The sequence below is a fragment of the Ovis aries genome, chromosome 22 (assembly GCF_016772045.2).
Source record: "Ovis aries strain OAR_USU_Benz2616 breed Rambouillet chromosome 22, ARS-UI_Ramb_v3.0, whole genome shotgun sequence".
NCBI lineage: Eukaryota > Metazoa > Chordata > Mammalia > Artiodactyla > Bovidae > Ovis > Ovis aries.
This window is the reverse complement of record NC_056075.1, coordinates 23,983,851-24,006,542: the sequence shown is the minus strand read 5'-3', so window position 1 is coordinate 24,006,542 and position 22,692 is coordinate 23,983,851. Positions and strand designations below refer to the sequence as shown.

The window sequence follows — 22,692 nt, the reverse complement described above, 5'->3', positions numbered from 1 at the left end:
CTGTAGCCTAACTCCTGCGAGCCCCGGAGAGACAGGGCAATTTGGGCAAGTCTCTTGGCTTGCCAGGCACAGCAAGCCTCCCTCTTTCAGGAGAAAAGTGATCTGATGAGGGCAAATTACCCTACAGCGGGCCCTGAGCTGGGCCTGCCTTTCTCCCCATCCTCTCTGTGCCGTTTCTCAGAAATCCTATGAAGCTGCTGCTCAGAGGCCCCAGGCCTGGCCTATAGCACGTTAGTTATATCCATCTATTTATCCTCAGTCTTCTTCCAGAAGAGATTTAAGGCACCTATAGATTTGCATAGATTTCAATGAGATGAAACAAAGGATAGAAAAAGTATCAAAGTGTACATAGGTACATGGAAAGAGTGTTCACTCTGGTGTTACATGTAAGTAGTGAATATCCAACAGTAGTTGTTCGATCACTCAGTTGTGTCCGACTCTTTGCCACCCCATGGAGTTCAGCACGCCAGGCTTCCCTGTCATTCACTATCTCCTGAAATTTGCTCAAGTTCATGTCCATTGAGTCAGTGATGCTATCTAACCATCTCATTCAACAGTAGAGTGTAGGTAAATCAGCCATGGCCCATTCAAACATCGAAATTCTATGTCACAATTAAGAATGCTAGTATGGAAATAATCAGTGATATGAGACAATGCCATTACATAGTATAATGCATTGATGAGCTTATTTTATCTACATGCACATCATCTGGAAAGGATATATATCCCAAATATTAATGTTGCTTTTTCAGGGGGAAGGATAGTGAGTGATTCTTGCTCTCTTTTTTCATCTACTGCTTCTGTCAGTTCAGTTCAGTTCAGTCGCTCAGTCATGTCTGACTCTTTGTGACCCCATGGACTGCAGCACGCCAGGCTTCCTATCCATCACCAGCTCCTGGAGCTTATTCAAACTCATGTCCATCGAGTTGGTGATGCCATCCAACCATCTCATCCTCTGTCATCCCCTTCTCCTCCTGCCTTCAATCTTTCCCAGCATCAGGGTCTTTTCCAATGAGTCAGTCCAATTATTGCTTCTGTAATTACTTGTGTAATACAGGAAAAAAAAATACAAAATAGAATATGGCTGAGGGAATGGGGAGAGGAAAAAATGAGAGTTTTACTCCATGTAGAATTTATTTGAAAATCTATTAATTTAAAAAATCCTAAGTACAAGTTTATAGTGTTAGGTCTATTGTCTGTATTTGCATGGAGCAGGCAATTAATAAATGTTAGAGAGGTGGACTTCCAACACTGGGGTTTGAAAACCCATGAGCCAGCTTTTGTTAAATTTTAGTCTGTGTTCAGGGAAGTGAAAGTTAATAATGGTGCAGTAGTTGTGTTGTTTTGAATGGACTCCAACAACGACCCACCCTTCATGTGTGGGCTCTAAATAGCCTGTGTATGTTGGATTATGGCTGTGCAAGAGAGGATCCTAAAATCACGCGTTAGAACTGGGCAGGCAGGTGGCTAGATGGGAATATGCACACATACCACGCGCACGTCAGATCTAGCGTAGGACCACATTTCACCACCTCCAGGGCAGCAGTTTGGTCCAAGTTGACTCCTAAGTGATCTCCTGTTTCCCCGGTGTGGCCCCTTCACTTCCCTGTAGCTCCAGCCATCCTCTGCATGATCCACCTCTGCCTGGATCCCATTACCTGTACCTCCAGCCCTGCACACTGCTCTCCAGCCTCCACACCACTGGCTCTTCCCCTGCCTGGACCATTGTCCCCCTCCACTGTGGCTCGCTTCCTCTCCATCAGGTCTCTGCCAAATTGCCATCTGATTTGTGAGGCTCCCCTCACCACGCTATATGAAATCACTGTTTCTTCCTCTTCTGCCCCACCACTACTTCATTTTTCTTTATAGCACGTATCCCCACAACACAGCACACATTTGGTTACTGTGTGTTCTCACCAACTAGAGTATAAACTCCCTGAGGGCAGGAACTTCATCTCTTTTCTTTACTGCTGATTTTTCTAAGTGCCCAGTGCTCTAAGGAGACGCTCAATAAATATTAATTAATATTAGAAAGAAGGGATGAACTTTCAGTCATCATGTGAGGGATCTTCCTCATTTTACCAATGAGGCAAAAGCCTGCAGCCTGGCCCAGGGTCACGCAGCTGGGGCAGTGGATTGGGTCCGGCTCTCCACTCCGCTCCACCTCCGGCCCTCCCTCGTCTTGGAAGGGAGGCTAACCACGCACACACACACAGGGGCCGTGGCTTCGTCCATCCCGTCTCCTGTGTGTTTTTCCAGTTTATACAGAATTTCAGCCCAGCATAGCGGAAGAAAAAACAGCTGTTCTTCCAGAACCCTGGAAACTCTTCCAATGGGTCTGTCCCTGGAAAAACAGCAGCGACCTCAGGGTGGGAAGGTAGGAGATGGAGGAGGGGGCAAGGGGCTAGACTTGGTTTTGCAATTAAAATAACATCTGGGTCTGTTTCTGTAGAGTGGTTCTGGAAGGTGGGTGGTCTGTCTGATGTATCAGGTGGGGCCTTCCGCATCCTGGCCCAGGGTCGGGGGGGATGGGCTGGATGACGTGTGACTAAAGAGCTCACCCAGCTTATGACGTGTGAAAAAAACTGGGTCCACAGAAGCCTCTGGAAATCCCACCTGCAGCCTGGCCTGAAATCTTGCTGGCCCCTACCCTGGCCTTGCTCTGGGGCGTCTCCAGACACCTCCCCTTGCACCCTCAGGCTTCCTTGAGACGGTTCAGGCACCCCCTTTGATGCACAGAGAGCTCTGCCTGCGCGCACTCATGCCCCATGTGGTTTGTTAATCGTCTGTGAAATGAGGGATTTGAGGTGTCGCTCATCCGTGTGAGGGCGGTGGGGCCCGGGAGCAGTGGAGTGGAGTCAGGGAAGCGGAGTAGTTCCAGTCTTCTGAATCCTGTCCCTCTGTCTGGCTTCTCAGATGCAGCTTTTGGATAAGTTTCCCATCGAAGGTGGCCAGAAGGACCCCAAGCAGAGAATCATCCCCTTCCTCCCAGGTAAGCTTGGGATGGTCCCTGATGATGGGATGGGGGTACCCTGGAGAGGGGGATTCTCCAGGCCAAGAGAAGGTTGGCAATTCCACCAGAATTCTGGCTCAGGGTAGGCCTAGCAACCTGCATGTTAACAACCCCCAGGGGATCGGAAGTCCCTGATTTTGAAGGCCGTTGTCTTCACAGGGGCCTCTCCTACCTCTGCTGGCCCCGGACTGTGTAACCTACGAGGAGCTCCTCAGCTTTGGGACTTTGGTGTTGTTTTTAGAAAAAGCATAGAGAGCTCAAGTTCTCCCATGAAAGGATGAAAAACTGCAGACTGAACTCTCCACTGGCTCCCACTGTAATCACAGATCACCTTAAATTGAGCACACTTTCCCTCCCGCCCTGCTCAAGTCCTCCTGGCACAGTTATCCCGCGAGGCCCTGCCAGCTTACATAACTCAGCCTGTGAGCTGACAGAGAGAGGATTTGAACCCAGGTTTGTCTGGTCGTAAAGGCCGTTAACCATCACACCGTTTTGGAGCATATTCAAGGCAATTGATTATGTTATGTAATCGAGGGGGACTCGTCTCAGGTGTGTCCTAACTTGCTATTATTGTGATGTCTTCAGTTGGTGTAGGGAATATATAGCTTACAAAGTGCTTTTAAATTTGGGATCATATACAAATCTCCAAACTGAGACATGCATTGTAATTTCTGCTTGAAGGATGAAGGTGCTGGGGTTCAGAGATATTAAGTCACTGGCCATAAAAGTGGCAGAGCTGAGGTGTGAACTTGGTCTCCTGCCCCAAACTGGGCTGTTTGCCCCGAACTGCATGGGTGGTACTGCCTGCTGGCTCTCCGATGCCCTGTCTTTCCCCAGGCTGGTGGGCTGGGCTGGTTCCTGGGGAGCTGCCCTCCAGTGGTCTTCACCCTCCATGCCCTCCCTGGGCCAGCCTCCAGGATGACAGGGATCAGTGGGACCATTGCAAGTAGCAGGTCTGCGTCTCATTAATCCCTGGCACGTGGCCCGCCCATGGTTAGCACCTGCTTGTTGACTTGAAAACCTACTGAGGGGCAGCTCCCCCAGAGAGTGGCTCTTCTCTTAAGAAGTGTACCCCCATCCTCAAAATCAGTGAAAGACAAAAGCAGGCATTACTGCCTGCCCTCCCCATCTAATGCTAAAGCTATAGAGAATTGATTTACCTACAAAAGAAGAACTTGTAAATCCTACAGAGCAGACAAGATGAGAACAAGTCAGTGAAGGTGTCAGGAATCTCAGCCCTGGGCCCCTTCCACAGAGGCAGAAGACTGCCTCCATTCCCCAGCTCAGGAGTTAACGAGGGGGACTTTTGCACCCTGCCTGGCTTTCTGCTGAGCCTCAAGGGAATTGGAACATCCACCCAGGTTTGTAGTGACCTTAGATGTTGCTCCAGTACAGTCAGATTCTCCACCCACCAAGGACCTGGGAGCCCAGCTAGGATGCTGTGGACCAAGATCCTAGGAAGCCAGTGCCAGGCCCTGTTGCTGAGTGGACCCAGCTTCGGGGTATAAAGGCTACCTGTTTATCAAGAAGAACCAGTTTCTCCCCAACTTGTGACCAGTGATCCAAAGAGAAAGCGCTTCACTGTTATTTACTCACTGGGTGTTTATGAGGGGCTCAGCCAATACGAGGCCCAGGAATAAGAGCCCAGGGCCAGGGACTGGGGTGGCTGGGTAAATCCAGGGAGATCTAGATTTGTTTCCTTCATCTAAAGGAACCCTCAAGCTAAGAGAGAGGGAAGGTCTACTCCTTAATCATAGACGCACTTAAGGCAGAATGTGACCCTTCCTATCCCTGTGAAATTCCTTTTTTTTTTTTTCGGCCATGCCACTTGGCTTGCGGGTTCTTAGTTCCCTGACCAGGGATCAAACCCAGGCCCTGGCAGTGAAAGTGCCAAGTCCTAACCACTGGACTGCCAGGGAATTCCCTGAAATTCCAATTTTGATGGAGAAGGAGCTCATTGTGAGCCCAAGGCATCAAAAGCCTTCTGCTGCAGGATAGCGACCTCTCTGAACTTCAGGTTCCTCTTCTAGGATTGGGGTGAAGATCAAAAGAATTCATGTGAAATACTTTGCACAGTGCCTGTCCCATAGTAAATGCTCAATAAATGGCAGCTATTAATTTAAAAGACTGCCCCTCCCTCCTACCCCCACCCCCTCCCAAAATATCACTGGCACTGAACTCGGCCAGCCCCCAAGAGAGGATATTGTGCATCGTATGTGTTATTGTCTAGAGGAATGAGGTTGACTGGCCCCTCATGCCTACCCCATCCCTCCATCCTGAAGGAAGTTTCCTTTTCTTGTGCGTTTCTGCGTTTCTCCCCTCCCTTCAGCGGAGCTCTCTCTCCAGATCTTCCCTTTTGCTCACTTGCTCTCCAGAACTTCAGAATGGACATTTGGAATCCCACCCTCAGATTCCCAGGCCCTGTTACTGGCTTTTCCCTCACTCACTAGGAGCTACCTTAACCCTTTCATACTTGACTCAGTTCTTAGCTTGAAGAGGAAGGAAAAAGATTGAAGGAACAAAAAAAAAAAAACAGAAGCAGAACCAAGCAAGTAAGGGTTAGAGTGGGCCTGGGGATTCCCAAGCCACCCCACAACCCTGAATCGAAGGAGCTCCCCCAGGAAATGAAGGTTTCAGAGAAGGGCAGTGATGAATGTTGCGTGCCTTAGGTCAGGTTCTGGAAAGCAGAGCCTGAGATGAGGGTTCTTAGGTAAGATGACTTCGGAGGACTGCTCTCAGGTAAACATCCCGGGTCAGTGAGGGGAGCAGCCCAGGGCAGGGGAAGACAAGGGGCCGAGGTACGGGGTCAGCTAAGTCTGGCCTCAGCCTGATCCCATGAGGAGCTCTGGAGGGTGGACAGCACCACAGAGTTGTCCCATCGTAGGGGACAATATTTATACTCCCCATAATAGTCTATCAGTCTCTATGATCATGAGCTTCCCCCTCTCCCAGCAGTGTGAAATGTGGACAGGTGCTCTTGAGGGCGGAGGGCGTGTCCCTACAGAAGGGGAGCTGTGAGCCCTTAGCAGCCAACACCCACAGAGCTCTGGGTGGGAGCATCAGCTGGTAAGGGCCCCCAGACAGGATGCCTACAGGTAGACTGTATTACCTGACACCAGCTGGAGACCCTGTTCCCACCTCCCTGCCTCTGGAGAGGGCGTCTGCAGTCACTTGCTGATTCCCCAGGGTTGAGCCCTGGCGGCGGTGACTCAGCAGAACCTCGGTGCTCAAAGACGCTGAGGTAATCCAGCAGCGGGTGCTCCGGCAGGCAGCCCGGGAGGGCAGCAGCCAGGCTCAGGAACAGCTCCGCCAGCAGTTTGCCTTGCCTGGAATTTCAGAACAAGGGGAATCCAAGGGCAGGAAGCAGGGCGCCCCTGTGGTCTCCAGGGGTGCCTTGATTTTAGCTTTAGAGGTGACCGGGACGTGACGTGCGTCTCTGCTGCCCAGGCAGAGCTTCTGGGGGTGTCTTTGGAGCATTAGGCCGCCTGCTGTCCTCTGGCTGCAGGCTCCTGTCTGGAGGCTTATAGACCTGTGGTGGTTTAGTCACTAAGTCGTGTCCGACTCTTGTGACCCCATGGATCATAGCCCGCCAGGCTCCTCTGTCCATGGGATTCTCAAGGCAAGAACACTGGAGTGGGCTGCCATGCCCTCCTCCAGGGGATCTTTGCGACGCAGGGACTGAACCCACGTCTCTTATGTCTCTTGCTTTGGCAGGCAGGTTCTTTACCACTAGCACCACCTGGGAAGCCCTGTAAAACTCCTAGGCAATCTATATTCCTCCCCTCCAATTCCACGACCAAACCACAAGATAGGTGGCATTAGTTCCAATTCAAGGACAGGTCACATCACTTTCCGTCATCACATAGCCACTGAGCTGTGAACCCACTGCCCAGCTTCCCCAGTAGGAATATCTTATGTAACAACAGTACATTATCAAACCCAGGAAATTGATGACTCAGTTATCTACAATTACAGACTCCAGAAATTGACTTTTAGTATAATGAGGTAGAGAGGGCTAGTAAGTAAGCATGCCATCTGATCCTTAGGAAGGAGACAGCAGTTTGACAATTATCCCTGAGAAGTTCCACTCCCAATCCTGACCTATTGGCATTCGTACCTCTAATAGAAAAGTAGGAGTGAACCTTGTTTTATCTTAATGCTTATTCCTAAAAACTTCTGTGTACATTTTTCTCTTTGGGACAAATCACCTCATCTTTTAGATATCCTAAATGATATTTTTGTAAAAGAGACATGTAATAAACCCTTTTGCAAAGTAGAGCATACTTTTTATTAAAGTAATTCTTTTCTTGGTTTATGTATATTTTTATAATTTGGGACTTCTGAGTTTGCTGGAAGCAGGAAACAGACCCGAGTTTCAGGAAACAGACCTGAAACTCAGAGATTGGTCAACAGTGTTGACCTCAGTATGAGCAGCACTAGACCACCAGATTTGAGATTTTAGAGTAAGATATGGGATTTTACCGTATTTTCAAGCCAATTACATTAGCTTACCCCAGACTCCTGGATGCCAGCAGAAAACACGAGGCTCCTGGGTCTGAGACAAAAGGCTTCATGATGGCATTGCAAGCAGCATGGGCGACAGCGTGTTGGCATCAGCTCCCGTTGCCTCCAAGTCCCACAGGGCATGGCCCATGGGCCCAGAACAATGCCTGCACGTGCAATGTATTACATTATCGGAGAGGAACCAGATCTTAGGGAGCCCACATCTTTTATAATGGGCAGTAAGCAAACCTGCTCCTTTCGCTCTGGAGAGAGACTGTCCCAGTCTCCCAAGGCTCTACGCAAACCTGCTGATTGCTCCAGAGCAAGACACTGCCTCTGTCTTTTAAAACTGTTTGCTCTACAAGCACCTTTGAAAAGATAATCCAGAACCAAAGGCGGTCAGTGCTTTGTTGACAAGACACAGAAATGCAAGAGAACCAAAGAGAATTGTCTCACAAGTGCATCTCTCTGAGGTCTCCTGCTTTGGGGAGGAGTGGACAGAAGTGAAGTTCTTTAGGACAATGGGCCAAGCACGATGGAGTCAGCAGCCTCTCAGGGCAGCCTACTGTTTACATGGAACTCTCTGCCTTGTTTTAAAAGACTATTGTGGAAAATCCATCTCCTGTTGCCCATTCTGGGATTGGAATAGATTTCCTGTATATCTTGAGTTTGCCAGCCCAAGGAGGCTCTCGGGGAGGAAATGGTCATTACAGAGTGAAATAGAATGTGTGGCTGCTGATGTAAAAAGCAAACCACTGCGACCAGGGACCAAGGGGCTTCAGAAGCCAGGCAGCAGAGCAGAAAGAGGTCAACTCTCTTGGCAAAGGCTATGCGAGGCCTCCTCCCACTCGCAAGCCATCTGTGTCTCTGTACGGCTGGTGCTGGCCTCTGAACTTCCAGAAAGCCCCTTCACCCTCATATCAGAGTCAGTCCCACCCACCAGTATGCATACTCCCGGGTTGGCGAGGCGTGGAGAAGCTAGATAGCTTTGGAAGAAAAGTGAGCCTATCACCTTAATCAGAGAGGTGCTGCCAGGCTGCCCATAGCCTCATGACCTCACGAGCTTAGAGGGGTGTATTTTTAGAAAGCAAGCATGCTTTGTCCTTCGGTACCCGCTCACCAGTTTACATGTTGGCCCCTTAGTGAAGAGGCAGTCTGGGGCCCCAATGCAGGGTAGGTGCTGGGTGAATTGTGAGCACGGACTCTGAGTCCTTCCTCTCCCTGCCCCCCAAGAGCCCTGTGCAGGAGATCCGGTATTTGTTCCAGCTCAGAAGGAAGCAGGGGGGAGGGATATGTTTAGCTAGAGCTGGTCCGTGGTGTGGGGAAGAGTCAGCTCTCTTCCTGGGCTGTCAGTGGTTCTGATCCCCACCAGGCCTGAGAAAACCCTCCCCAAAGGCCCTGGAGGGCTGCGAGGGAATCAGCGGCTCAGAGATGCTGGTGGGTGCTACAGCCCCCAGGGAAGATGGCCTGAGAGGTTTCTGAGCCCCACCAATGACCTGGGATGGCAGGGAAAGGCAAAGGTTCTATGTGATGCGGAAGGGAAAGTAGGGTCTGCTGGTAATGCCAGGGTTTCCAAAAGATCAACAAGATTATAGGCCTGAACAGCACCGTGTGCTGTTTTAAAAGCAACTTTCCTCTACTTCCTCTGGAAGTGCTGGGTCTTCTCCTGCTGTAATTACTGCCCCCACCCCTCAAAATCATCCTGTCCCTCTGTAATCGGCGGCGGGTGGTTCTGGGGCCTGTTCTCGGCATCTGATTCTGAACGCTACGTGGAAGAGTGTCCCGTGTTTGTTTCTGCCGCAGGTATTAGTTGAGCACCTGCTAGGATCCAGGCCCAGCTGTAGGCACTGGTGACGTAGCCAAGAGCAAGGTAGACTGGGCCGCTGTTCTCAGGAGGCTCTCCTTCCAGAGGGGGTGTCCGGAAGGAAGCCAGTGAGCAGTTTCCAATGGTGATAAGAGCAGCCGGTCATGCCACTGGGGCTCCATGTGTGTGCGCATGCTGGGTCGCTTTAGTCACATCCTACTCTTTGTGACTCTAAACTCCAGGCTCCTCTGACAATGGGATTCTCCAGGCAAGAATACTGAAGTGGGTTGCCATGCTCTCCTCCAGGGGATCTTCCCGACCCAGGGATCAAACCCTTGCCTCCTGTGTCTCCTGCGTTGCAGGGATTCTCTACCACTGAGCCACAGGGGAAGCCCCGCACCTGAGCTTACATGATCCAAAAAGGCTGCTTTACAGAGGTGACACCTGAACTGAGCCAGATGTGGGCAGATCAGGGCCCGGGGTGCCAGGCTGAGGGGCCAGCAGGCCAAGTGTGATGGAGTGTGGATGTTTAAGAACAGCAGGAAGTGTGTAAAGCAGGTGGAAAGTGTGGGGGCGGAGTGGCCACAATGAACCAGGCAGACAGAAGTTGTGGAACCAAGGATTCCCCAGCGTGTCTCCCGTGGCAGAGCTGCCCAGGAATGAGAGGGCTCCACACGTGTGTGTAAGCATGTAAGGTCTGCCATGCGGCCCAGTCACCGGCCTCCCAGGTCGGTTTCCTCATCTGTCAAATGGGTTAATCACGGTTTGGCACAGCGGTGCAAGCATGCAGTACCTAGAACTCATGGTGTGAACTGCCGAGGGAGAGGCTCCGGGGCTCCCAGCCTGCCTCTCCTTCGGGCCGCTCGGCTGCAGGACACGTGGGTTTCCTGTGCGCCACCCTCTGCCCACCCGCCCTCTCTGTGCTGAGTCAGCGCCACAGAGCAGCCCCAGCTGCGCTTCCTGCTGCTCCCGCCCTCCCTGCGGTCACTTGCGAAGCTGCCGAGAGTGCCTTTCTGAAGAGGTGAAGATCCAGATGGTTGATCTGGGCAGAAAGGTGGGAGGAGACTGAGTGTCTCTGGACCTGATGCCCTGATAACAGAGCAGGGTCGCGAGCTGCACGGCAGCCAGGTCTCCTGGAGGTAATGAGCTTTGGGGAAGGCAGTCACTCAAGGGCCCCTTTTACTTTTAAATGTCAGTGTGGATCAGGCCCCCTAGTCCTTTCCCCATGCCATTCCCTCATTTCCAGACCAAGGCAAGAGTCAGGTCACTTTGTCACCATGTGCCATGTATCTTCTTGTCCAAAGATAATTCTAGAAGAGAATCAGCCTCTTGAACATCCACCCCAAACCCTCAGCTCCCAGTGGAGTGTATCCCAGGGTATCTTCCACAAGAAGCCTCTGGTCTAAGCAGACATACATTTTTTACATGGTCTCAGTCAGCTTGCCTAATAAAATGTGCAGGAAAATGTGCCCTGGGCAGGGAGCCAGAGTTCTGGATTCTAGTGTAACTCTTGCTCATCACTGTGGCACATTGCACACAGAAAATTAGAAGTTCGGCAGAGCAACTGCGGTCATCTTGCACACTGGCAAAGTCGCCAGAGGCCAGTGACTTCAGTCTCTGTGACATGCCTGATCTCCCCACCTCCTCCCCTCTAGAAATAAACGGTTTGCCTACCCCATGCCCAAACATCCTTTTTCGAGGGTTACATCCTCTCACTCCTGCTTAGAGGGCACTCAGATGTGCCCTGGGAGTGACACTATCAGTAAATTCACACTCGTGTAAATGCCGGGTCAGTTACCTGAGCTCAGATGTGCTACAGGTGAGACAGCAAGAGGGCTGCTGAGGCTGGAGAAGAAAGCAGGTGCTGGGCCCCTGGGTGGGCACCATGAGAAGCCTGGTCAGTGAGTTTTCAGCGTGGCTGCCACACCCAGCCAGGCTGTGCCATGGTCCTGGGCCAGACTGGGAAGTGAGGATTCGTCCTCAGTGTGGTGAGAGGTCTCTGAAGTTTTTAGGCTGAGGACCCATGATCTGATTTCTGTTTTGAAAGGATTCTCAGCTGAGCATCTGGGATAGACTGGAAGGGAAAGGGAGTGAGCGTAGGGTAGGGGAGACCCATGGAGACTAGATGGGGCCAGCAAGACAGGAGGCTGGCCTGGCCCAGGCTGGACAATGGTGTGGAGGGAAGAAGGCCTGAGGTGTATTTCAGAGCAACAGCCAGGAGGCCTCGCTGATGGACTAGAGCTGGGGCTGAGGGAGGGATCGAGAACGGCTGATGACACGCAGGTGGTATTGGGGGCAGCCCAGCCCGAGATGCAGATCCAGTTTTCCCAGGACCTTTCCCCCACCTCGGGCCTTGGACTTCACCCTGGGGTGAAAGGAAGCTTCCCCCACTCTCTGAGCTAGCTGAAGCCTCTGGCATGTATGAAAGATGCTTTGTGCTGGGGAGTCCCACCACCAGCCTCCCTCCCCAGAAGCCTCCGGGCACTAGGCACTCTGGCTTCTGGGCCCAAGGGTTAGGAGGGGTGGCAGGGTAGTGGTGGTACAGGAAGAACACTGAGGTCCATTGAGAGGGAGCTCAGGGCCCCCCTTCATAGGAGGTAAGGGGTGCTGATGGCAGATCTCCATGGTGTCCCTGGGCTGACCCCTCCACTGCTTGCTCAAGGTCACCCCAACTGGACCCAGCCCAAGGACAGAGCCCTGAGCCAGAGCTCTTCCCTGGCGGGAACTGAGCTAGCTCTTGGAGACGCCCCAGGCCCGTAGGAACTGATGCCCCATTCATCCAGGGGCCGCCTGGCTCCGAGCTGTGGGCCCTGAGAGCACCCCTCCCCCTTCACCTCCACGGCTGCAAGGACTGGTGTCCACCGTGGAGGCCCCAGGATGCCAGGCAGCCCGGCCTCCAGACCACAGTGGGCCTGAGGGACTGGCATGGCCTGAAGGTGAAGTCTGTTCACTTGAATGCACCTTCAGAAAGCTTAGGAGGAAGCAAGGGCACTGCAAGGCGCGGGCACGGGGCTGGCAGCAGTAGCCTCTCTCTACCCTTCAGGGGAAGGGAGGGAGGGAGAAGGGCCACGCTTCTATTTCTCCCCAGGCTGGAGCCCAGGGGCTGGATTTCCCCTTAATGAGGACGAACGGGGCAGATCTCAGGGAGAATTTCCAAAGCTGCATTGCTGAAGGATATACCGTGTGACTCCTCAGCTCTGCCAGCCCCAGAGCGTGGTGGTTCCAAACACCAGCTTTGGGCTCAAACACCTCTGGGTTCACACCTGGGTGCTTGTTGTCCAAAACTGTGCTTTTTCCATGACGGAGGCTGGTACGTGTTGCATGGCGGTCAGCACTGAAGGCCTCACTTCAGCCTCTCCACAGCCTAGCCTGTGACCCAGGGCTAGCCTTACTCTGCATCTCTGCACAGCTGGTGACTTTCATCTGTTAAATTCCCCCAGAGCTGTTGAAAGTATCAGATGAAATGTTATCCATGAAGCACACAGCCAGCACTCAATACTTGCTGGTGACTTGGTGAGTCCTAGTTCAGGGCTCGAACGAAAGACTGAACTGTCTCTCTCAGCTCTTTTCCGAGAGTGAGGTCTTGCAGGCGGTCTTGTGCATTTCAAGGTTTGCTGTTCAAAATGTAGCTGGCAGATCAGCAGCAAAGCTTCATTGGAGAGCTCGTTAGATATGCAGAGTCTTGGCCCCATGCCAGACTCTGGGAAGTTACAGTCTGCATTCTAATAAGATGTACAGGGTATTTATATGTGTAGGAAAGCTGGAGAAGAAGCACTGTTTTAAGGTCCAGTGGAGCCCTTCGGTAGACTGGCTGACTGTCTTCAGCACTTCCTGGGTGTTTGGTTACATTCAGGCCATTCACCTAATATAAACCGCTGGCCCTGTGTTGGTAAGTCAATTTCTGACCTAAATTAAAGGTGCGTGGGAGACGAGGCATCACACCTGTGAGGGCTGGTTCATCGATCTCACATCACTATACGTACCTGAATTGCCTGCCTGTTTCTGGGTCCCTGTGGGATGGGGGTGTATGTCACGGCACAGCCCTCTTCCCACACCCTCATCACCAGCCTAACCAGAAGGGTGCTCAAACCCCAGCCACACTTCGTCATCAGTAAGTCGGAACACTCTCCCCTCCCTTCCAAGATGGGGTGAAGTTTGGGGCCAAGGTGATTGCTAAGGTTTTTGTTTCAAAAGTCTCTCTGGAGATGGGTGATGGGAGAGACGAGCCTAGGAACCGTTCATTGGTGGTTTTGATGATAACATGGTATCTAAAGTCTACATGGACAGTTGTGTTGTACTGTTAGGAGGGGAAAAGGCTTGGGTCTCTTTTAAGGAGTCTCCAGCAAAAAGGTAAAGACAAAAAAAAAAAAAAAAATACAATGAACGGAGATTCTAAAGGAGTACCTTTTGCTCTTCTTTATGAACCAGTTACTGCAGATCTAAATTTCAAAAGAAGCCAGGAGAGCTGAGACAAGGAGTGACTGGTAATTTGGGGCCTTCTCTGATTGGCAAGTTTTTTTACTCTCAGCTTCTTGTTTCTGACCTGAAAGATGAATTTGCAGCTTTAATAGTTGGTAATTGATGAAGATGGCTTAAGTAAGATCTCTGTAGTTGGCAGAGCTCTTCTCTTCAAACAGTAAGGCTTGTTGCAGAAGGAGTCCACGTGTGAGCCCAGTAGCCCAGGGACACTAATTGGCTGCAAGAGAAAACAACTTTCTGAGGAACTATGTGTAGGCTTAGAATTTTTAACAAAATTAACAGTTGTAACTGAGAGATTTCTATTTAAGGATTATAGCTACTCTTTATTAAGTACATGCTTTTGTCAGACTTTGTGCAAAGGGTTCCATGTGCTTATATTCATCTCTTTCAATGACAACAACCACACTTTGCAGATGAAGACTCACTGGCTAGAAGAGGTATGCCACTCACACCAGAGTGTTTGCATTTCTTTAGATTTTGTTTCAAGTTTCATATTGTGGGTTTTAAAAATTGTATCAGTTAGAGGTTGATCAGTGTTGTCCTTTAGATAAAGTGTTCTGACAGTAAAGGTCTTCTCAGGTAACACTTTCTCCCTTTCCGCTTAACCTACCCAACGTCAACAAGCCACCTAGTGTTAGAGGCTGGAATTGCATGCATAGTACCCCAAAGGAATGACTTCCGCCAGCTGGCTCTGTAGACATAAATTTATAAAGTAACTATGTAGTGACAATCGTCACTAGTTATCTAGTTCAACAGGGGACTAAAAATAAGAACGAAATCCCAGTTTACCTTTACTTTTCTATGTAACCCTGAAACCAAGAAGTTTTCATTTGGAGCACCAAATAGAACCTTAGGAAATGTCACTTGGTTTGACTTATTCATTCATAAAACTGGGTAAGAGAGAAGTTCTGAACCTGCTTTGCTGTCCACAGTTTCTTTTGCTGTGCCCGATGCCTCTTCCAACACTGAGATGGTTTCCTGTGTATGGTAATGGATGTCCATTTATTCAGAGAAGAATCAGACCTGGCTTTAGTCCCAGCAGTGTGTGACTTAGGGCAAGTCAGAAAATACCTCTGAACTTCAGTTCCTTCTTCCTTGATCGTGGGGATTTTGAAAACTGAAGTTTTTGAAGAACAGAAACCACATCTTATTCAATCAGATCCCCCTCCCCCTTCACCTGCCATGAGGACAGGTCATAGCCCCTCTGTAAGCCTGAATTTCTCCACCTGTGAAATTACTGGACTTGATACTGTCTAGGTTTTCTCACACACAGTCTCAACATTTTGTCATCTAATAGCCATTAAGACCAAAAGAACAAGTGCCTAATGGTGAAATATCATGCAAAGGGAAAACATTTTAGAGGAACAGAGAGGTCTTCTAGGCCCACCTCAAATCCTACTGTGTTGGCAGAATGCGGCTGTCTCTGTATAAGGCCAGCTTTGTGTCCTCCCCCCAACCCCCATTTCCTCTGGAAAGTGTAGAAAGCCCCCTTGTCTTGAATGCTTCCCCATGAAGAGCTCCTGCTGAAAGGCTGCACACACAGCCAAGGCTTTGACCTTCACCTTTGCCCTGACACAACTGGTAAAAGAGTTCTTATCCTCTCCTTTCTGGGGGTGGGGGAGTGGAATCTAGCTAGGGTGAGCAGAAAGTCAATGAAACTATAAATAGAAACATGGCCTATAAATAACACTGCCCCCAAATATCTGGAGGCACGAACACTGCCCAGCAGTAGACAGTCACAAATCACAATGGCCTGGGAAGTGAGCAAGCCCTGTTCGTCTGCTTGATGTCTCTTGGGATACTTCAGACTTGTTGCTGGGGCCTCGTTTCTCTTTCTGAGTTCTAGAAATGCCCTCGTTGTTTGCTGCCCTGGTACCCATCTTCTGCTAAATCTTTTTTGTGACCAGACACATTCAATGAAGCAAAGTAAGTGCCTGGAGTCAGACCTGGCCTTAGCTCCAGGACTGTGTGACTTGGGGAAAGTCAAAAGATACCTCTGAGCTTCAGTTTCTTCAGATCTTCCCTGGGTTGGGAAGATCCCCTGGAGAAGGGAATGGCTGCCCACTCCAGTATTCTGGCCTGGAGGATTCCATGGGCTGCATAGAATCATGTATAGCATGTCTGTAGAATGTATAGAATGTTGCGAAGAATTGGACTCCACTGAGCGACTTTCACTTTTGCTTTGTGAGTGCTTTTGACATAAATAAAAAGAAACAAAGCCTACACTTCTCAAAAAAGCAAAATGGAATGGACAAAGGAGGAAATAAGTAGAAAGAACACCAAATCAGAAATCCAGTGTTAATTCTCGACCCAAGCCTGCCTCAACTCACATGTGTGATAAGGATCAAACCACCAGCTCTTTGAGCCTCTTTAGATCTGTAAAGTAAGTTAGATTAGCTCCATGTTTCTAAGCCTAAAAGGTACATGAGATTCACTTGTGTGTGTGTGTGTGTGTGTGTGTGTGTGTGTGTGTGTTGGGTGGGGGGAGGCAGGGCAGGTTATTTAAAATGCAGACTTTTACCCTTCTCTCTAATTCAGAGGGTCTGGGTAAACCCCAGGAATCTGCATTTATAGTCAATACCCCAAATATCTCTGATTTAGGTAACCTAGGGACTCTCATTCTCTCAAGAGTAGTGCCAGGCCCTTTATCAGTGACCTATGCTGCATAACAAATATAACTCCCCCAAATTTAGCCGCATAAAACAACAAACATTTATTATCTCACACAGGGTCTAAGGCCGGGAGTTCAGGAATGGCTTAGGTGTATGGTTTTGACCTGGGCTCTCTCATGATGTTTTTAGTCAAGATGTCATCTGAAGGCTTCACGGGGGCAGGAGGATCCACTAGCAAGATGGCTCACTCCTGTGGCCTGCAGGCTGGTGCTGGCTGTTGGCAGGAGGCCTCAGTGCCTTCCTAGCTGCACCTCTGCTTGAGTGTCCTTACAGCTCAATGGCTGTTTTCACAGTGTGAGTGACCCCAGGGCAAGATCAAGAAGGAAGCCACAATGCCTTTTCTAACCTAGTCTTGGAAGTCACACCATCATTTCCAAAGTGTCCTTCTGGCCCCACAGGTTGGTCCTATTCACTGTGGGAGGGGATGATATAAGGCGTGAGGACCAGCAGGCCAGAGTCACCGGGGACCACCTTGAAGGCAGACTACCACAGGCTCCTTTGAGTCCTCAGTTCTGTGAGATGGTGTCAGTGTTGGCAGCTCTTGTTGTTGGGTTAGGACTGGGGTAAAAATTGGAAGTAAGAAAAACAGCTGAGCTGGGGACTCTGGAGAATGTACATTTTAAGTGCGGACACTACAAAGTCCACCCTGGAACCAGGCTGCCAGCCCAAGTCCTGCCGAGTTCCAGCCTGGCTGCTAACTTGCTCTGCGGAGTCAAGCAAGACATGGCCCTCTTTGTGCGCAGCCTAGACCTCAGAAAGTGAGGGAGCTGGACACAGTGACCTGCAGGATCTCCTGGTTTTACCCCCTTGAGGGAGAAGGGCTTCGGAAGGGTCTAAGGGGACTGTGTCTTCCCAGGTGTAAACTGTGGTCTGTGGCCATAATAGTTCAGGAATGTGTGTTTCTGAAACGTAGGACGTCAGTGGCTCTCCTCTGCTGTGTGGTCCATGTGACTGAGCCCCTGTTACCATTGTGTGTTCAAGTACCACATCTCATAACCTCCCAACACACTTATACACAGACACACACACACATTCACACGTACCCTCTTTTTCTCTCTCATTCCGCCAGCCACACTGAACTCACCCTAGCTGGCTTCTTTTATCTCTGGCCCTTTGCTCACATTCCCATCCTCCTGGAACATTCTTTTCCCTACCCTTAACCTGGTGCATTCCTATCACCTTTCAGCCTGTTTCCCTCCTTGTATGTCCCCATCCTCACTGATTGCACTGCAGCGCAGTACCCACCCAGACCGTGTTCTCTGTGAGGACAGGGACCACGTGCTACTGTTCACCATCACGTCTCAGCCCACAGTCAACACACACGCCGGGGAAAGCTGAATGGTTAGTGAGTGAGTGAGTGAATGGTGCCGGTGCCCATGGTTATGGGGTGGAGTAGGGTTGGGATGTACCACCTGGGGAAACATGCACGGAAAAGAAGGAACACAGCTAAAGAATTAAGAGGCCAGGGACTTTCAGACTGCCAAAGACAGAGAGCCTGACACGCCCAGTTCCACTTACTGGCTGTGTGACCTTGGGCAGGCCACTCAACTTTGCTGACCTTCTGTTTACCTACCTGTAAGATGGGACCCAGTTACCTAGATCATAGGTCGATGTGAAGATCAAATAAGTGAATAAATATAAAGTACCCAGCACAGTGCTTTGTACACACCAACTACTCAGTGAATGTGACCTATTATTTATATCATCCTCACCTTCGTTGCAGAAGGTGATAGAATCGAGGAGGATATTGGTAGGAGGTTGTGAAGAGAGTTGATTGTCTGGGCTCAGTTCTACCAACAGAGGCAGCGCTCAAGAAAAGCCGGCTTTGGGAACAGTGTCCACCCCAGAATGCCAGACAAGAACCCCTCGGGCTGGCACAGCCAGGCTTGTGGTTATGGGGCAATTATCCAACGGGCCTCCACATCCTGGGGATTTTCCTCTATTTCAGAGCATCGACAGTGAACCAGGCCTTTCAGCATTGCCCGCTGAACCAGGACTGCCCTGGCCTGCCCCACAGCCTCCTCATCTGGCTGGGCCTTTCTGCTCTGGCTCTTCAAGCCCCAGAGGCCCTGGATCCCTGACTGCCTGCTCCCCCCTAAACCCTCCATCCCTGCTGTGGGCCATGCCACAGGGAGAGCCTGCCGGGAAGCACTGCCCAGCGTCCCACCGTCCTCTTTCCTGAGGGCAGCCTCCCCTGGCAGGGAGGAGCTGAGACTGCCACGGCTGAATAGGGCCCTTTATTCCCGGGCTCCCAGAGGGAGGGTGCTGAGCCACTGCCCACCACGCCCGCTGCACCCACACCCACACAGAGTGGGGGACCGCCTGGCCCTGATGCTGGGCTCTGAGCTAACCACACTCTCTGGCCCCACTCTGTCTGGATCCTGGAGGGTGAGTCTGTCCCTGCTGCGGCCCTGGTCTGGTCCAGCAGGCCCCAGTGTGTGTGGGGTGAGCTATGTATACGTGTGTGTGTGTGTGTATGTGTGTAAATAAGAGACAGTCTGGAGCAAAGGTGTGTCAACACACACACTCATGCAGCAAATGTCAACCAAGGGCCACTGCCTGCCAGTCCTTCGGCTGGGCCTTAAGGATACAGTTAGTAAAGGAGACTCCATATAGGATCTCACTGAGAGAGGCAAGTAAAGAGGCAAGATCACTACAAATCTCAGTGAAATCTAGGAGAGAATCAATCAACCCCTGGGAGAGGGTGGCAGAATGGTCTGCCAAGGCCTCGAAATGAGGTGACCCGAAGGATAGAAGGCGTTCGCCACGCAAAGGGCAGCGGAATTGTCCCAGGAGAGGGAATGGCAGGCATTCAGGCCTGAGGTGAGAAGGCTCTGGATGTGTTTGTGGTGCTAATTAAATCCCCGAATGCCTGGTGCTGGCCTGGGGAGATGAGATGGAGAGAGGCATGAGTCAGATCCTGCCCGTTGCAGTGAGGAGTTTAGATTTTATTCCCGGTGTGCTGGGAAGCGACATGCGGGATCTTAGTTCCCCAACCAGTGATTGAACCCTCACTTTTGGCCGTGTAAGTGTGGTGTCCTAACCACTGGAGCGCCAGGGAAGTCCCAGGAAAGATTTCATTTAAAAAAATATTTGGGCTTCTGGGTGGAGAAAAGGACTAGGAGCGGGGGTGCGACGGGGATGGAATGGGAAATCAGGCAGCCTTAAGATCAGGGACCATCAGCCACACATCACGGCTCGTCCTCGTCTCTCTCTGTGGCAGCAGGTGTCTCGTGGCGCTCCTCCCATGTGCCCAGCACGTGTGCTGCGTTTGTGCCAAGTGCTGCTTCCAGTCCACATCCCAGCCCTGTGACCCCACTTGCCAAATGAGAACCTGATGTTCAGGCAGCTGAAGGTGCCTGGGACATAGACATTTTAAAGACCTTGGGCCCCTGAACTGTACAACCCACACCCCGATCCTGCTGCTGGCAGTTCAACAGTCCTAGATTTTTAGTTTCTCTCAATGTTTCCACTAGACCAAGAATAGAAAAATACAGCTGAAAGGTGAAACCAGACTTGTGTGACCGTGCGTGGCTGGGAAGGCCGGTGCCCTCAGCCTTGGCACCTGTCCCCCAACTGGAGTAAGTATTACATGGTTTACCGAGTACCTGCCAGGGTGCGTCCAGCCCTGTCCAAGCTCAGCTCTGAATGAGGCCATAGCCTGCGCTCTGATGAACCTCAGTGGCACCCAAGTGACATTTGTTCTCCGCGTGGCCACTTTAAATGCTATTATATTTAATACAAAACCTCTTCCTTCCCTGAGGCTCAGGGCCACCTTGCAATGTTCTCTCTCCTCCCAGAGTCAAGCTGAGGCAGCCCACATTCTCTGCCAACCCACAGTGCCATTGGGACAAACATCCTTCTCTGAGCTGATATCTGCTGGAAATCCTTAGATGCCGGCTACCTTACAGGCAATTCATAAGACTGAGCTTTTCTAAACTAAGTTCTTACAGGGATTTCCCTGGTAGTCCAGTGGCTAAAACTCCGAGCTCCCAATGCAGGGAGCCTGTACCCACATACCACCAACTAAAGATCCCATATGCCACAATTAAGACCTGGCGCTGTCAAATAAATAAATAAAATAAGACCTTATAGCTCATGAAATATCTCCAGCCTGTGTCAGGGCTAAAGACTACCCTGGGTATTCTCCAACTCAAGGGAGAACAAGTCAGCAAATTCAAAGGCTTTGTTTCTAACTCCACTGTTCTTCCCATAGCTAAGCTTGTAGGTAATTTATTCCTTGTCTAATTAACGCCAATTGACAAATCAAACGTTCATGTTTCACACTTCCCTCATATCAGGGATCTACATTCACTGTGCATTTAAATTTGTTGCAACTTGAATTAAAGGATAAAGCATGTAATTTTAAATAAAATTAAATATCACTAAAATCAATAAATGTGTTAGTGTCCCCTCTCTGCAACAGATATGACCCACCCTGTTAGTCCAGAGGTCTAACATCCATGCCAGTCCAGAGGTCTAACATCCATGCCAGTCCAGAGGTCTAACATCCATGCCAGCCCCGAAGTACCAAAAAAACCCCACTTGAAGTCTGTTCCTGTGCCATGATGTTCTTCTCCATTTCTTGGCCTAGGTTCTGGTTACCTTGGTGGGTTCAGTTTGTGAAATTCATTGACTTTTATACATGCATATGCACTTTGCTGTATGTATATTATGTGTACATACTAAGTCGCTTCAGTCGTGTCCAGCTCTTTGCAACCTTATATTTCCCTTCCCAAAAAGCTCTTTCTTATAGAAAATAAAGAAAAAAGTTGTTCTGGTCCCATAACTCTATAAAACCATTCCAAAAACCTTCAATTCCATTTGGTTCAGTAAAGACACGTTAAAACCTCTGATACTCCAGGACTTGGTTCTTGCTTTCTGGCAGACACCCAGAAACCACCCCCCGCCCCCGGCCCCACTGAGGGTGGAGGAGTGAGTGGAAGATTTTGTTCCCTTCGGCCTGGACTGCAATGGGAGTGGGCGCTTCCACGCCAGAACTTGGGAGATAGCTGTTCCCTCCTCGGTGTGCCGGTTCTTACTGTAAGCGTGCTGCGGCTGCAGGAGGGTTAAGGTTTTTCTCGGTGACAAAACCCCAGTGGAGTTTTGTAACTCCGTTTCCCTGAGTGTGTGGAACCGGGAGCGGAGAATGCTGAGGGGCAGCCGCACCTGTGTGAGTCATCCCAGAGCGCCCAAAGTGGGCGGATGGAGTGAGTAATCTTGCCTCCATTGTGTCTCGCTCTCTGCTCTTTGAATCGGGTGGATGGAGGAAGAGGAGAAACGGGAGCCATGGGGGAAACACGGTGTGTTTAGGGGGCAGGGCTTGAATCAGGAAAGGTTCTACAGGCTGAAGGGAGTTAGCGTTCGGCCTTGGGTGGGGAAACCAGGTGGAAGGGTGCACAAGGAGGGCTGCGCTGCTGGGACCCCACGTGCCCAGTGAGGAGGTGGGCCGGGCCAGGTGGTGCCCCCAGCCCCGCCCCACCCAGCCCCACACCACTTTGACCTGGACTTGTCGGCTCATAAGAGATCCCATTTGCTCAACATTTATATGGGCTGGGCTCCACGTCAAATGCTTTAATACACTTGTTCATTGATTCCTCATGATAATCCTTTGAGTTAGACATTACTGTGCCCCTTTCGCAGTTTGAGGAGACTGAGATTCAATTAGGTTGTGACTTGTCTCATATCACACAATAGTAAACGTTGTGTGAGCTAGATGTACTGAAATGATGTAAAGAACTAGATGTATTGGGTTGGCCAAAAATTCATGTGGGTTTTTTTTCATAAGATGTTACAGAAAAACTGACATGAACTTTTTGACCCACCTGAAAAAGGAGCCTCCTGGTGACAAGGACTAGACCCATCTCCATCTGGTTTAAGAAAAAAGTGGAAATTTATTGACTCACCTAGCTGAAAACCTCAGGGGTAATGGCTTCAGGCATGGCTGGGTCTCTCTAGCTCTCAGCTTTGCTGTCTTCTCTGGTGACTTCATTCTCAGGCTTTCCCCAAATGGTGATGGGGAAGTGGGCCACCAACTAGGAAGCAAAGATGCTTCCTAGCGATTTGGGACTTACAGTTGATGAGTTAGCAGCCCCTGTAGAAGGAACACTTCTCTTTCTGGTGGTTCCACCAAAGTCCCATTCTGATTCTCACTCGACCAACTTGGGTCACATGCCCGTGGCTGGACTATACTAATTGGTAACTCCAGGAGTTTAGGGTAG

At 50.4% G+C, this 22,692-nt stretch overlaps 1 protein-coding gene, 1 long non-coding RNA gene and 1 other non-coding gene across 5 annotated transcripts in view; 1 reads left to right on the top strand and 2 right to left on the bottom strand.

Moving 5' to 3' along the window:
- The window catches only part of SH3PXD2A (SH3 and PX domains 2A), a 255,534-nt gene that overhangs the window by 98,117 nt on the left and 134,725 nt on the right, over positions 1-22,692 (top strand). For all 3 annotated transcript variants that reach the window (XM_027960561.3, XM_015103404.4, XM_027960560.3), the window contains exon 3: positions 2,917-2,992. In XM_027960561.3, coding sequence (XP_027816362.1) covers positions 2,917-2,992 — 76 coding nt within the window. The remainder of the gene's footprint in view (positions 1-2,916; positions 2,993-22,692) is intronic.
- Positions 4,861-4,932, bottom strand: TRNAE-UUC (transfer RNA glutamic acid (anticodon UUC)). The gene has a single exon. It is a non-coding gene; the product is annotated as a tRNA-Glu (tRNA).
- LOC132658412 (uncharacterized) lies at positions 5,305-22,481 on the bottom strand. The gene is made up of 2 exons (XR_009598040.1): positions 22,378-22,481; positions 5,305-14,016 (listed from the first exon to the last, which is right to left on the bottom strand). It is a non-coding gene; the product is annotated as an uncharacterized LOC132658412 (long non-coding RNA).